This window comes from Ranitomeya variabilis, chromosome 4 (assembly GCF_051348905.1).
Source record: "Ranitomeya variabilis isolate aRanVar5 chromosome 4, aRanVar5.hap1, whole genome shotgun sequence".
In the NCBI taxonomy this organism is placed as follows: domain Eukaryota; kingdom Metazoa; phylum Chordata; class Amphibia; order Anura; family Dendrobatidae; genus Ranitomeya; species Ranitomeya variabilis.
Window position 1 is genome coordinate 223,395,273 of NC_135235.1, and position 17,007 is coordinate 223,412,279.

Consider the following 17,007-nt stretch of genomic DNA (forward strand, 5'->3'; position numbering starts at 1 on the left):
ACTCCCTTTTGGGATACCACCCCCTTTCGGGACTCTGCCCCTTTTTTAACAACCATCCCTGTTTAGGTTACCGCTCCCTTTGTAGGACACCACCCTATTAGGGACACCACCCCTTCTCTGGGGTACACCCAACGGTACTATCAGACCCAGTTCGCAGCGTGCACCAGAATGTCTCTGGGCTTGCACTGGCCCTTTAAGAGTCTGCACAACCTGGAGCACAAATAATGTTTTTTTTCAATACTTCACCAGCTCCTGCTGGCACTACTACAGCTCCTGCTGCAGTCACAAATCTCTGGCACCTCCGGGTGCTGATCACAAGCTGCTGCTACCGCCACTGCAGCTCCTGCTGCTGCGGAACCTCTTGCTGCAACCGCGCTGCACGGCTCAACCGCAGACTTCGTGGACCCGCCGAACCACAGCAAGCTGCTTGTCACCTTCGTGGACCCGCCGATCCACAGCAAACTTCGTAACCCCGCCGAGTTACCGCCAGACGTCTTCAGTCTTCGTGGCCCCGCCGAGCCACAGCAAGTTGATCAAAGAAGAAAAAAAAAGAAATTCATGGTCTCGCCGGTCCACAGCAAGCACCTGCACATGTGCTTTATAGAAAAACACAGTCTCTCACTGACCCCGGTCAGAACAACACAGACTCCGGTCTGTTACACACCCGGCTTTACAGCCCAAACACAATTTCTCACTGATCCCGACCAGCATAATACATGGTTTTTGGACCGATACCCGTTGGCAACTTTTACGGGTTCCTGGACACCCCTTGGCCTCAGAGGTTCCCAGACGCAATGTCTCTCTTTTCCTTCCACTCTGACCCCGGTCAGTACACCACGGATCTCCATCCGTTACCTGTCATTGCCACACAGGTTCCCGGATCCCTCTTCTCCTCAGAGGTATCCCATAAACAGCAGTTCTCACTGACCCCGGTCAGTATTTACTCACTGTTGTCAAGACCGTCCACTCTTCTGGCTCAGACCAGCCAGCGCTGCAACCTGTGTTCCTTGGATCGTTGCCCGCATTCGAAACACCAATTGTAGGGGTTGTACTCGCTTAGGTGCAGATGGTGACACTCAGGAGACACGTTCCATTAAAAGTTCACAGGGTTTATTGCTCCATAAACCACATTGCAGCAGGAACAACAGGTAAACAGTCTTACATTAGACAGATTAATCCTCAGTGTCCATAGTAGAGCTCCGCTCTCCCAGGTCTGTGGGCACACAGACTGTGCTATGTCCAGCACGTAGGCTCTCCAGCTTAAATATGGTCTCTGTGTGCTGTTCAGGACGTCTGTCCCCATGTGGAACCGTCCAACACACAGGCCACTCTGCAGTGTCCAGCCAGGACACATGGAAGTGTGTCCACCCTGACAGACTCCCAAACACCCCCCATGTGCTACACACACCTCCTTTACATAGGTGTAACCACTCCCAAGTACCTGTCACATGGCCAGCCAGGTGAGCGTAACATCACCACAGGTCCTTACACACAAAACCATCTTACGTGTTCAGACACGCCTCTTTGGGTGGGTTTGTAGGTGACTGAACCCACCCATCTCTGCAATCACCTGGAAGTCTTCCAAATGTAAACAAATCCCTCAGCAGTAGATCTGCTTGAGCAAAACATACCCAGGCTTCCATCACAGGGCCACCCACCTCTGCGATACATACCGTCCATCAATCACATGACCAGTCGCTATGCCACAATATATATATCCTTGATGCCTATATTTATGTTGAGTATAAATGATGTAGCTCATATCATAAATAAAGTGCCAGTGCAAAAATAGTTTATGAGCCTACATAAAATTTAATAATGTGTTAGACAGCTGCAAAACTTGGAGGAATTGCCCTACAAACAGACAATCCCTGTATGTGTTGCAGCTGTCTAACACCCGCAAGACATGCAGCTGCGGGGACTCGAACATATTCAAGAACGCTGAAGACACTCATTTAGCACCCAAACACAGATAACTCTTTATTCGAGCACGTTCAATTATTACTAATGAGAATTCATCAGTGAGCTCCTGCCAACAATCAGTTTCTCTCATCTGATTTACGACCACATCGAAGCTGAATGTCTGTAAGAGCAAAATGATGGCAAATTTGTGATTGAACCACATTATAAAAAATATATATTTATGTGAAACAAATTTCTCCAAAGATTGGTAAACCCAATACGAGCATGGTTTTCTAGTCAGTGGATATACAGTATATACTGTATATATATATATTGACCTGAAAAAATTTTATTTAAGGGGTTGTGCATGTATTTGTGGCTAAGGCTACTTTCACACTAGCGTTTTTCTGTGGACGTCTAAAAGCATCGGTGCGACGCATCGACGGATGCGTCACAAATAGTGAAAAACGCACACAACGCATACAGTATTTCGACGGATCCGTCGTAGATCCGCTAGACGGTTCCGTTGAAAAACTGGCTCCATTTAATCCGTTGTGTCAGTTTTTACTATCCGTTTCATCCGTTTTTATGACGGATCCGTTTTCCCTGCCTAAAAATGGGAGTTTCCTTATGTGATTGGCTACTGGAAAATATGGAAAACTATATATTGAATGTTTTTACAGCCCATCTTTGAAAGGGTTTATTAGAGACAGTGGCAGCGATGGAGCAAGTACTTGTGAGGATTGCAAATGTTGTCACCGATGTGATTTTCGAGACAAATCGCCTGGATATTATGGTTCAGGAGAAGGAGGCAGCAGCAGAAAGTCAGAGGATGCTTCAACCTCAACGGCGCAGGCTATGGATTCATCCCATTAATGCACTGCGGATGACCCGGGGTGTATATTCCACTTTGTACATGGAGTTGCGCCAGAACCCGGAGAAATTTTTTAATTATCTTTGGATGAGGCAGGAGCATTTTGATTTGTTACTGGAACAAGTTGGGGATGTCATCCAAAGGCAGGACACATGCATGAGGCTTGCCATTTCACCGGCGGAGCGGCTGATGGTTACCCTGCGGTAAGCTCTTTTTTTTCTTTTTTTTTAATCATTGTTCATATTTAAACCTTCACACCAGCAGTGAACATGCTCCACAAAATACTGCGCTGAAACACTGCGTTGCCTTTTCTGGAGCATGTTATTTTTTTTATTGTTTGTGGCCATTACTAATTTTTTTAACACCTGCTGCATAAGAATGCACAGATGTAAAAATGTTGTTTTTAATGAGCATTACAACAGACAAAAAAATTTGCAGTGCCATTTTTTGAAACAAAAAAAAAACCAGTAACATTTGTGTAAATTGTTTAAAAATGTTATGTGGGTCTTTGCAATTTTTAATAACTTTTTTTTTTTTCACAGCTTCTTGGCTACAGGTGAATCTCTTAAGTCACTACACTTCCAGTTCCGCCTAGGTGTTTCAACTATTTCCGGAATTGTAAAAGGCACCTGCTGCGCTATTTGGGATAACTTGCACACGGAGTACATGCCACCACCGACAAGGGACATCTGGCTGCAGAGTGCAGAACTGTTTGAGAAACTCTGCCATTTCCCAAACTGCTTGGGTGCAGTAGATGGGAAACACATACGTATATCCAAACCAGCAGGATCAGGCTCAGAGTTTTTTAATTACAAGAAGTACTTTTCTATCGTACTCATGGCCATTGCAGATGCCAACTGCAAATTTCTCGCTGTGGACATTGGAGCGTATGGCCGGTCCAACGACTCCCAAGTTTTCAAAAATTCACCAATGGGCCGCTGTTTGTATGCAGACAATTATGACTTTCCACCAGCCAGAGCACTCCCGGGAACAAGCAGACCGCCTATACCGTATGTTTGTGTGGGTGATGAGGCCTTCCAGTTATCCCCACATCTCCTCAAACCATATTCTAGCAGAGACTTAACCAGAACAAAAAGAGTGTTCAATTACCGATTAACAAGAGCAAGAAGAGTTGTTGAATGTGCATTTTGCCATTCTCACTGCCAAGTGGCGCGTGCTGCTCACCGCTATAAGACTGACCACTCAAACAGTGGATGAGGTTGTGAAGGCCTGCGTGGTCCTACATAACTGTGTAATTTCCAAGGAGCCTGTTACCGTGGAAGATGAGGACTTGGAGACCACCCTGTGGGATTACCGCTGCAGCTCTGTCCATTCTGCCGGTTCTGTTTCCAGAATCAGGGACCTCTTTGCAGAGTATTTTGTTTCACCTGTGGGCAGGGTGCCATGGCAAGAGAACATTGTGTGACAACTTTTCTCATGTATTGTTGATTAATGTTTGTGTAAAAAATTTTTTTTATTGACACCAACTTTTAAAAATTACGGTCCATAACTATGGTATATTTTGGGCAATAAACCAAATGTTATACCTTCTAACGTGTGTTGTGTAATGTTTTTGTACATTTAGTTAGCATACTTAAATGAAGGCACTTCACAAACAAATTCTTTTTAACCCCTTAGTGACAGAGCCAATTTGGTACTTAATGACCGAGCCAATTTTTACAATTCTGACCAGTGTCACTTTATGAGGTTATAACTCTGGAACGCTTTATCGGATCCCGCTGATTCTGAGATTGTTTTTTCGTGACATGTTGTACTTCAAGTTAGTGGTAACATTTCTTCGATATTACTTGCGATTATTTATGAAAAAAATGGAAATATGGTGAAAATTTTTAAAATTTTGCAATTTTCTAACTTTGTATTTTTATGCCCTTAAATCAGAGAGATATGTCACAAAAAATAGTTAATAAATAACATTTCTCACATGTCTACTTTACATCAGCAAAATTTTGGAAACAATTTTTTTTTTTGTTAGGGAGTTATAAGGGTTAAAAGTTGACCAGCAATTTCTCATTTTTACAACACCATGTTTTTTTTAGGGACCACATCACCTTTGAAGTGATTTTGAGGGGTCTATATGATAGAAAATAACCAAGTGTGACACCATTCTAAAAACTGCACCCCTCAAGCTGCTCAAAACCACATTCAAGAAGTTTATTAACCCTTTACGTACTTCACAGGAACTAAAACAATGTGGAAGAAAAAAATGAACATTTTACTTTTTTTTGCAAACATTTTACTTCAGAACCATTTTTTTAATTTTCACAAGTGTAAAAACAGAAATTTAACCACAAATTTTGTTGTGCAATTTTTCCTGAGTACGCCGATACCCCATATGTGGAGGTAAACCACTGTTTGGGCGCACCGCAGAGCTTGGAAGTGAAGGAGCACCGTTTGACTGTTTCAATGCAGAATTGGCTGGAATTGAGATCGGACGCCATGTCGCGTTTGGAGAGCCCCTAATGTGCCTAAACAGTGGAAACCCCCCACAAGTGACACCATTTTGGAAACTAGACCCCCCAAGGAACTTATCTAGATGTGTGGTGAGCACTTTGAACCCCCAAGTGCTTCACAGAAGTTTATAACGTAGAGCCGTGAAAATAAAAAATCGCATTTGTTTTCACAAAAATGATTTTTTCGCCCACAAATTCTTATTTTCACAAGCGTAACAGGAGAAATTAGACCACAAAAGTTGTTGTGCAATTTCTCCTGAGTACGTCGATACCCCATATGTGGAGGTAAACCACTGTTTGGGCGCACCGCAGAGCTTGGAAGTGAAGGAGCACCGTTTGACTTTTTCAATGCAGAATTGGCTGGAATTGAGATCGGACGCCATGTCACGTTTGGAGAGCCGCTGATGTGCCTAAACAGTAGAGACCCCCACATATGACACCATTTTGGAAACTAGACCCCTTAAGGAACTTATCTAGATGTGTGGTGAGCACTTTAAACCCCCAGGTGCTTCACAGAAGTTTATAACGTAGAGCCGTGAAAATAAAAAAATCGCATTTTTTCTACAAAAATGATCTTTTTGCCTCCAAATTTTTATTTTACCAAGGGTAACAGGAGAAAATGGACCCCAGAAGCTGTTGTACAATTTGTCTTGAGTACGCCAACACCCCATATGTGGGGGTAAACCACTGTTTGGGCGCATGGCTGAGCTCGGAAGCAAAGGAGCGCCATTTGACTTTTCAATGCAAAATTGACTGGAATTGAGATCGGACGCCATGTCGCGTTTGGAGAGCCCCTGATGTGCCTAAACAGCAGAAACCCCCCAAAAGTGACCCCATTTTGGAAACTAGACCCCCCATGGAACTTATCTAGATGTGTAGTGAGAACTTTGAATGCCCAAGTGCATCACAGAAGTTTATAATGCAGAGTCGTGAAAATAAAAAATATATATTTTTTAACAATAAAGATTTTTTAGCCCCCAAGTTTTTATTTTCACAAGGGTAACAAGAGAAATTGGACCCCAAAAGTTGTTGTCCAATTTGTCCTGAGTATGCTGGTACCCCATATGTGGGGGTAAACCACTGTTTGGGCGCACGGCAGAGCTCGGAAGGGAAGGAGTGCCATTTTGGAATGCAGACTTTGATAGAATTGTCTGCGGGCGTTATGTTGCCTTTGCAGACCCCTAATGTACCTAAACAGTAGAAACCCCCAACAAGTGACCCCATTTTGGAAAATAGACCCCCCAAGGAACTTATCTAGATATGTGGTGAGAACTTTGAATGCCCAAGTGCTTCACAGAAGTTTATAATGCAGAGTAGTGAAAATAAAAAATATTTTTTTTCCCACAAAAAAGATTTTTTTAGCCCCCAAATTTTTATTTTCACAAGGGTAACAAGAGAAATTGGACCCCAAAAGTTGTTGTCCAATTTGTCCTGAGTATGCTGGTACCCCATATGTGGGGGTAAACCACTGTTTGGGCGCACGGCAGAGCTCGGAAGGGAAGGAGCGCCATTTTGGAATGCAGACTTTGATAGAATTGTCTGCGGGCGTTATGTTGCGTTTGCAGACCCCTAATGTACCTAAACAGTAGAAACCCCCACAAGTGACCAAATTTTGGAAACTAGACCCCCTAAGGAACTTATCTAGATATGTGGTGAGAACTTTGAAAGCTCAAGTGCTTCACAGAAATTTATAATGCAGAGTAGTGAAAATAAAAAAATATATTTTTTTCCAACAAAAAAGATTTTTAGCCCCCAAGTTTTTATTTTCACAAGGGTAACAGGAGAAATTGGACCCCAAAAGTTGTTGTCCAATTTATCCCGAGTACGCTGATGCCCCATATGTGGGGGTAAACCACTGTTTGGGCGCACGGCAGAGCTCAGAAGGGAGGGAGTACCATTTGACTTTTTTAGCGCAAAATTGGCTGTCGTGTTTGGAGACCCCCTGATGTACCTAAACAGTGGAAACCCCCCAATTCTAACTCCAACCCTAACCCCAACACAGCCCTAACCCTAATCTAAACCCGATCCATAATCCTAATCACAACCCTAACGATAATCACAACCCTAACCCCAAAACAGCCCTAATCTCAACCCTAACCATAACCCTAATCAAAACCCTAAATCCAACACACCCCTTACCCTAATCCCAACCCTAACCCTAATCCCAATCCTAATCCCAAACGTAACACTAATCCCAACCCTAATCCAAACCCTAACCCTAATCCCAACTCTAACCCTAACTTTAGCCCCAACCCTAACTTTAGCCCCAACCCTAACCATAACTTTAGCCCCCGTCGTCACAAAAAAAGTTCAATGTAACCTTTTTTTTGTACGTCGCGTCCGCCATTTCCGCGGATGCGTGGCCGTAACTCTGCCCCCTCCTCCCCAGGACATAGACTGGGCAGCGGATGCGTTGAAAAACTGCATCCGCTGCCCACGTTGTGCACAATTTTCACAACGTGCGTCGGTACATCGGGCCGACGCATTGCGACCGCCCCGTACCGACGCAAGTGTGAAAGAAGCCTAAGGCTACTTTCACACTAGCGTCGTACTCGGCCCATCGCAGTGTGTCGGGCCGACGTACCGAGGCTAGCGTTGTAAGCGCCGCACAACGGGTGCAGCGGATGCTGTTTTTTCAACGCATCCGCTGCTCCATTGTGAGGTGCGGGGAGGCGGGGGCGGAGTTCCGGCCACGCATGCGCGGTCGGAAATGGCGGACACGTCGCACAAAAAAGTTACATGTAGTTTTTTTTGTGTCGACGGTCCGCCGAAGCACGACGCATCCGTCGCACGATGGATGCGACATGTGGCAATCCGTCGCAATGCGTCGCTAATGCAAGCCAATGGAGAAAAAACGCATCCTGCAAGCACTTTTGCAGGATGCGTTTTTTCTCCAACGACGCATTGCGACGGAAGCCAAAAAACGCTAGTGTGAAAGTAGCCTAACCCTAACCCTAGCCCTAACCCTAAATTTAGCCCCAACCCTAACCCTAACTCTAACCCTAACTCTAACCCTAACCCTAACCCTAACCCTAACTCTAACCCTAACCCTAACCCTAACTCTAACCCTAACCCTAACCCTAACCCTAATTTTAGCCCCAACTTGTCTTCTCCTGCCGGCCGGCAGATGGCAGCAGATGGCGGGCGCACTGCGCATGCGCCCGCCATGATGAAAAAGCCGGCTGGCAGGAGAAGACAGAAGAGGACCCAGGGACCCCGGGTGAGTATGATAGGGTCCCCGAATCCCCCTATTTCTCTGTCCTCTGATGTGCGATCACATCAGAGGACAGAGAAATAACTGATCGCTTTTTTTTTTTTGCGGTCGCCGGTAAACTGTTAATTACCGGCGATCGCAAAGCAGGGGTCGGTGCAAACCGACCCCGATCATGTTCTTTGGGGTCTCGGCTACCCCCGGCAGCCGAAACCCCAAAGAACATCCGGGTGCCGGGCGGCGGGCGCACTGCGCGTGCGCCCGCCATTTTTTCCCGGAAAAAAGATGGCGGCGCCCATGGGGAGACACGAGGAGCACCGGGGGAGGTAGGTAAGTATTGGGGGGCTATTGGGGGCCATCGGGGACCACATTTCTCTGTCCTCCGATGTGCGATCACATCGGAGGACAGAGAAATTAAACGGCAAATCGCGTTTTTTTTTTTGTTGCGACCGCCGGTAAACGGTTAATTACCGGCGATCGCAACTCGGGGGTCGGTAAAAACCCCCCGAATCATGTTCTCTGGGGTCTCGGCTACCCTCGGCAACCGAGACCCCAGAGAAAATCCGACTCTGGGGGGCGCTATTCACTTTTTCCACAGCGCCGTTAATTAACGGCGCTGTGGTTTAAGTACCCTTAGCGGCCGCCGTTAAAAGGCGTATCGGCGGTCGTTAAGGGGTTAAACCAAATCAAATTTTATTTAACATATTACAATACAAAAGTTTTGATCATTTTTTTTATAAAAAAAAATTGGGGGTTAAATATATTTTTTTTTGTTTTTGTCAACCTTTTTATTGGTTACCCTTTTATTTTTGGTAAACTTTTTATTTTAAGTAAACTTTTTTTGTAAACTTTTTTTGTAAACTTTTTTTTGTAAACCATTTTTTTTTGTAAACTTTTTTTTGAAAAATATAACAGCATACAACATTTATAACAGCATACAACATTACAAATCGGTAAAGTGTGGCGTGGAGATACTAGCGGAGGGGCTGGAAGGTTGGACCACGTCGATAGGTGGGGAAAGCCTACTGGGTTGGGGTGTAGTGGGAGGGGTGGAAAAAACATGAGGCTGAGCAGGAGTGGGTGTTGTTGGGGTAGGTGGAATACTAAATGGGGAAGGTAAGGAAGAAAACATTGGGGAAGACACTTGGATTTGGGGCCTGGATGGGAATTGGGACTGGGTTGGGTATTGGGACTGTGTTGGGTATTGGGCCTGGGGTGGGAATTGGGCCTGTGCTTGGTATTGGGCCTGGGGTGGGAATTGGGACTGGGGTGGGAATTGGGACTGGGCAGGGAAAGTAGTAGTGGCTGTGTGGGGAAGTGTGGGAGTTTTGGATTTTGACATGACCCACAGTAGAGCAGCATGGCAGTCGTGCATTACCTGCATCTGCTCGTCAAGACTAAGCTTTTCCATGCTCCTGAGCATAGATTGAAAGAAAAGGTTGCTTGGAGCTTGACTTGCATCTGAATGCAGCCTATCCAAGCGACTGCTGTTTTCACTGATGCGTGCTTGCACCATGTTGAAACCAGCAGTTACTTGCTCTCCCAAAATTTTGAAAGAGCTTTGGAAGGCTGCATTCAGATGCAAGAACTCAGGAACATAGCTCCTTTCTGGACCCCTCTGTCGCTGCCGCCATGAACCTAATGGTGGTCTAGAGGTGGCAGGATCAGAGGGGTGTGGTGAAGGGAACGCTACGTCTTGACCAGCAGATTCAAGTAACGAGGGCTGCAATGCTGCTCTAGTGCTTGTGGAGGTGGATGGGGCAGAGGTACCGGAAGGGCCAGACAAGGGGTCAGAGGGGTGGGGTCTACCGATGTGGCCCTCGGTGGCAGACTCCTGAGAGATCGCTCCAGAGGGGTCCAAGGTAGATGCAGGCACCCGATGACTAGAGAAAGTGCTGTGAAATAGAGAAAAAAAATACAATTAATGTATTGATAGGAGAAAAGCACTGACTGAAACCAAAACAAGTTATAAAGGTAAAATTGGTAATTGAATGGGCTGTTGAATACTTACATTCTATTCAGTATACTTTGTCTGAGGAACGACAGGGCATGGCTATATTTATATCGGTGCTTTCGCCATCCTGATGAGCCACTCGGGGCCTGCATCTCCTGGTTAAACTCCCTCTTGAAGCGATCTCTGAGTGACCGCCACCGCTTCCTAACCCTTTCACCTGTAAAGACAAGAATAAAAGCCAGTGTTATTAAAACACATTCCATTCAGTTCAAAACATAACTGATAAGTGAATACTTACATTCTTGACTCTGCTGCCTTGGATCAAGGTCCTCCCAACTCCGCAATACATTCTGGCTTACTTCCTCCCAGAGCCGACGGGTGACATGTGTGTCTGAATGCCAGCAGTGACCCATATTCCACAGCGGCTCCCACTCGCGCACCTCTTCGATGAGTTGCTCTACATCAATGCCGGTGCTGTCCTCAACATCCGAGTCGGGAGCACGCTGTGAAGACTGAAAAGAAAACAAACAAACAAAAAAAAATTAATACACTGAAACCAAAAACTACAGCAAAAAAACCCCAAAACTCACTGCTGGCTGACCGCGGCGGCGACCACCACGTCGACTCCGGGAGCGGCTGGGAGGATCCTCCTGGCATTGGCCTGAATGTGCAGCAGACTAAAACAAAAGAAAAATAGTTATCTTTTATATAGGCATATGTTGTATGTGTACAGTGATGTATGATGATCTGTTTTGTGTTGGGTCCACTGTGATGTGTGAAGCAACTGTTTCGACACAACTTACGCTCTGTGCGCCCGCTCCTGGCATTTCTCCACCCATCTCGTCCCCTTCTGAGAGCCCTGGGATCCATATTAATGTGTAAAATAAAGAATTAAAATAAAAAATATTGATATACTCACCTCTCCGACGCAGCCTGGACCTTACCGCTGTGAACCTGCAGCCTTCTTTGCTTAAAATGAGCGCGTTTATGGCCTTTCATGACGTCACGGCTTCTGATTGGTCGCGTGCCACTCATGTGACCGCCACGCGACCAATCACAAGCCGTGACGTAATTCTCAGGTCCTAAATTCCTAGAATCAGGAATTTAGGACCTGAGAATTACGTCACGGCTTGTGATTGGTCGCGTGGCAGTCACATGAACGGCACGCGACCAAACAGAAGTCGTGACATCATGGAAGGCCATAAACGCGCTCATTTTAAGCAAAGAAGGCTGCCGGTTATTAGCGGTGATGTCCAGGGGCCTCCGGACAGGTGAGTATATCAATATTTTTTATTTTAACTCTTTATTTTACACATTAATGTTGTTTCGATACCGATTCCCGATACCACAAAAGTATCGGATCTCGGTATCGGAATTCCGATACCGCAAGTATCGGCCGATACCCGATACTTGCGGTATCGGAATGCTCAACACTACACACCAGTTAGAGCTGGATTCCCTACTTCAATAGTATGTGCAAGCTGTAAAACCATTTCCCCCTACCCCCCCAAAAAAAAACCTCTTGTACAATTGAAATGCCTACACACCAGTACAAAATGTATTGATCACATATGTGATTTAAAAAGATTCCTTTAAAAATAATTTAAAAAAATTAAATTTCCCTTTAAAAAAGTTTAGATTACCTTTTATCTTAAAAAATAAACCCTGAACCAACACAGTATTGCATGTGTGGCCATTTGTACATACACCAGTTTAAAATTTACCTTTATGAAATGATACTACGGACATTTTTTAGAAAATTTTTAATAATTCTTTTTTATTTTTTTATTTTTTTTTTACCATCACAATAGGAGCTAAAATGCTCTTTATTTTAAATACAAGTACATCAACTGGAAATGTTTTCAACAATAAAACAAAAAAAAATTTTAAAGAAAAAACAAAACACACACGCAAGACATACACTCACACACTGAAACCACATGCTGCACACACCACACTACTTTGTAAATACATCACAGAAAAAAAAATGCATGTGAAATCACCGCACGTGAGTGCATGGACGCATGCACCCGCAATAAAAAACCCAGACACATGCACGAAAGCACACAGGTGCAGGCATAACGCACTCGAACACACAAAAGCACACAGCCGTACACAAACACACACAGATGCACACACACAAAACCACACAGCCGGACAAAAACACAAACACGAACACAGACACGCACACACCCGCATGCACCAACACACATACGCCAAAATGGCAGGACTCAGGCTGGAGCTGGACGCTGGATGTCTTCAAAGTGGAAGGCCTCGTGCTGGAGCTGAAATCTGGCAGGATGCTGGCTGTTGAAGGACGATGGCAGGCCTCTGCTGTATTCAGGTTTAGCTCTGGCTGTATTCAGTCGTACGCCATACAGACACAAACACATGCACACACACACAGACACGCACACAGACACACACAAAAATGGCAGTTTTAGTACTCACAATGGCTGGAAGGCTGCAGCTTGAGGTTCTGTAGCTGGCAGGCTGGGCAGATGCTGGCAGGCTGGGCAGATGCTGGCAGGCTGTCTTCAGGCTAGAGTCTTGGAGTCTTGCTGGCAGGCTTCTTGCTTCTTCAAAAGTAGCTGGCACATTTGGAGTTGAAGGCCCAGGCCTGGTTTATATAGATTTGGGGGGGTGTGGTGAATTGGCAACAAAATCCTGCTTCTGAGCATGCTCAGTGTAAAAAAACGCATTGCAGCGCTGCATTCCGTCATACAACGTGTCCCGACGCTTCCTGCGCCCATAGGCTTCCATTCTAGCCAACGACGCATGCCGCAGGATGCGTCGCGACACGTTTTCCCGGCGCAGACAAAAAACGTTACAATCAACGTTTTTCCAGACGACGTGTTGCCAATTTTCGACGCAACCGTCGCACGACGTACACAACACATGACAATGCATCGCGATGCGTCGCCAATACAAGTCTATGGGAAAAAAACGCTTTTAGGCTATGTGCACATGTAGGTCGGGTCCTCTGTGGGTTCTCCCACAGCGGATTTGATAAATCTGCAGGGCAAAACCGCTGCGGTTATCCCTGCAGATTTATCACGTTTAGTCTTGCGGTTTCCGCAGCGGGTTTACTCCTATACTATTGATGCTGCATATGCAGCAATATGCAGCATCAATAGTAATGTTAAAAATAATTTAAAAAATGGTTATACTCACCCTCTGACGTCCCGATCTCCTCGGCGCTGCATGCGGCGGTCTGGTTCCAAAGATGCTGTGCGAGAAGGACCTTCGTGACGTCACGGTCATGTAACCGCGACGTCACGGTCATGTGACCACTACGTCACCTCAGGCCCTGCTCGCACAGCAACCCTGCCACCGGACGGCCGCGTGCCATGCTGAGAGGTGAGTATATCATTATTTTTTATTTTTATTCCTTTTTTTTAACACTAATATGGTTCCCAGGGCCTGGAGGAGAGTCTCCTCTCCTCCACCCCGGGTAGCAACCGCACATTATCTGCTAACTTCCCGCATCGTAGGCACAGCCCCATGCAGGAAGTTAGCGGATCAATGCATTCCTATGGGTGCAGAATCACAGCGATTCTGCACAAAGAAGTGACATGCTGCGGAATGTAAACCGCTGTGTTTCTGCGCGGTTTTTCCCGCAGCATGTGCACAGCGGATTGCGGTTTCCATAGGGTTTACATGTAACTGTAAACGCAATGGAAACTGCTGCGGATCCGCGGTAAAACCCGCAAAGTGTAAACATGGCCTTAGACGTCCGCAGAAAAACGCTAGTGTGAAAGTAGCCTAACAATCATTTTTGCAATTATAGCATTTCAGTAGAAATGTTGCATCGTTAATCGGCTCTTTATTTCCCTGCACATTCCACTTTCATGCGATCTTTGGTCATTATAACTATAGAGACAGATACCGCAGATTCATTTTCAAGCTAAATTATAACTGTGACTATTATAATATTCACTCTATGTGGAAGTTACACCAGTGAAGATTAGACCATTTAACTTTTCTTTATTGTTTTTTTTTTGTTTGTTTTGACAAGTGAGACAAAAATCGATTTCTATAAGTGTCTGTGTGTTCCATGACCTACTAATACATTACAATAAGATAAAGTATTTTACAGAAAACAAAAGAGGACACTTTAGTAAAAAAAAAAAGAGGAAGTGGAAGACGAGGAAATTACAAAATAGAAACATTAAGCAATGAGTGACAGAAAGATCATAGTAAGCAAAGCAAGAGGAAGACTCAGGAGACAGAAGAAGAAACACAGAGCAGAAGTGCCGAGGGGCTGTGGTGGCTGCACACTAACCTTCTAATATTCTATACTTTACAGGGTGAGAGCAGATTATTCTTTATATATATATATGTTCTGTGTTATATTTAATGTAAAACGAAAAACTGCGCAGGATATTACTAATGTCACTTACTGTTATAGAGAGCAGCGCAGTATGTGAGGGCGGCCGTAGGCTGAGGAAGAGAACTATGATATGTCATGGACTTCCATAGCCCCAGACTGTGTCTCATCCATCATTCCTATTCATGTGTATTCAGTCCTGCCAATAAAGATTCCTCGAATTTGATATATAGAAGATAGATAAATAATAGCTAGATATATAATCTTTATCTTTATATAGCGCTAACATATTCCGCAGCGCTATACAGTTTGCACACATTATCATCGCTGTCCCCGTTGGGACGCACAATCTAAATTTCCTATCAGTATGTCTTTGGAATGTGGGAGGAAACCCATGCAAACACAGGGAGAACATACAAACTCTTTGCAGATGTTGTCCTTGGTGGGATTTGAACCCAGGACTCCAGCGCTGCAATGCTAACCACTGCGCCACCGTGCTAATAATAGGTAGATGATAGATAGATAGATAGATAGATAGATAGATAGATAGATAGATAGATAGATAGATTGATAGATGATAGATAAAAAGATAGATAATAGATAGATAGATAGATAGATAGATAGATAGATAATAGATAGATAGATTGATAGATGATAGATAAAAAGATAGATAATAGATAGATAGATAGATAGATAGATAGATAGATAGATAGATAGATAGATAGATAGATAGATAGGTAGATAGATAGATAGATAGATAGATGATAGATAGATAATAGATAGATAAAAATATAGATACTAGATAGATAATAGATAAAGTTTTTTTTAAAACTTTACTCCTAAAAATCAACAGAAGCGACAGAAAGTGAAATATTATTTGTTCCATAGAATCTACAATCCATCCAACATCTCAACCAAAAGATAATCTCAGTATCAAGAAGAAGCACACAAAGCCCCACATCATGGGGCTCAGTATTTTGGCTGTCCTCCCTCTCATCTGGAAAGGTGAGTCCTGCACACTGATATATTGGATTTGGATGTAGTGTAAGGTGCAGTTTATTTTGGCACATTTTAGATCACACAGTATCCTTGGCCTCTGCCGCAGATTTTAGTGCTCCATTGATTTTCTGATACTTTTTAGGTTTTGGCAATTGTACAAATAAATAAAACACAAGTTTCATTACACGAGGATAATATACCACCATAATCCCAGATCCAGGACGGCACTGAACATTTTTTTTTTTTTTTAAATGCAACTTGTTCTCAGCCATCGGGGTCTCCCATGTGTGAGGTCAATAATGTTTTCTTTATCTTGTTTAATGAAAATTTTATGTTCTAACTATTTCAGTGAGTTCTGGAGACTGAAGACCTGTCTATATAATGGCTACATAATGAGACTGTGTTATACTGAGGATGTATGGGGGGCATGGGCGGAATGATGTGCTGCTTCAACCTCATCATCATCTGTGATGAAGATGGATCACCCCCAGTAGGGCAGTGGGGTACTCGGAGCCGGGTCCTTCGGTTCTCAAGGGGGATGTCACGGTGGCTGACCCGGTCTGTGGCCCTAGGGACGTCCGTATTAAAAGGGAAAGGTCTTTAAAGGGATAATGTTCGTGACGCCACCTGTGGTATTCGGTCAGGGTGACCGACACTGCTGTGAGTGGTCCGCTGGGGTGATGTTATGGCAGCTAGATGGTATACCTTCCCACAGGTGAAGTGTATCCCCAGGGCTTCCCAGAAGTGTAGATGGTGATGGTGGATGATGTAAAGCGCAGTGAATAACGAGGACACAAGGGTGCAGTCTCTTTACCTTTACTGAAGACTTCAGCATCCACAGTCCAGGGTACGGACCACAGGGCAGGCAGAGTCCGGCCAGTCTGAAGGCAAATCCAGAGTCCCCATATCCAGGTGGAAATCAGTAGCCTTCCTCTAGCACCTGTGTGTTGTAGTACCTCCCTGCTGAGCTTCTCAGTAAGGTCCTCACAACTTTTGTAGATCTTCTAGATGTTATTTCTTCCTCTCTGTCCCCCAGATGGTGTGGATAGGACAAACCTGTATGACTGATGGCCTGAGGCTTTTTACAGGGACCCTAGAGACGCCCCGACCCCCACAAGTTGCCACCGTGACTCCTAGGTATTAAGGTCGGGCAGCCAACTTGGAATTGACTGTCCTGCCGGTCTCTGGAGCAAGGCTTGGAGACGGTTGCTCCCTTGGTGTTCTGGCCACCGGCTACGCGCCTCAGAATGAGGCAGCCTATTTCAG

The 17,007-nt window shown here is 44.8% G+C and overlaps 1 protein-coding gene across 2 annotated transcripts in view; it reads left to right on the forward strand.

Annotated features, from left to right (window-relative positions):
* Positions 1 to 14,562: 14,562 nt before the first annotated feature.
* The window catches only part of LOC143770441 (sialic acid-binding Ig-like lectin 13), a 153,124-nt gene continuing 150,679 nt past the window's right edge, over positions 14,563 to 17,007 (forward strand). The window contains exons 1-2 of one of the 2 annotated variants that reach the window (XM_077260066.1): positions 14,563 to 14,722; positions 15,631 to 15,747. In XM_077260066.1, coding sequence (XP_077116181.1) covers positions 15,705 to 15,747 — 43 coding nt within the window. In that variant the 5' untranslated portion in view covers positions 14,563 to 14,722; positions 15,631 to 15,704. The remainder of the gene's footprint in view (positions 14,723 to 15,630; positions 15,748 to 17,007) is intronic. The other variant, XM_077260065.1, reaches the window with a different exon arrangement.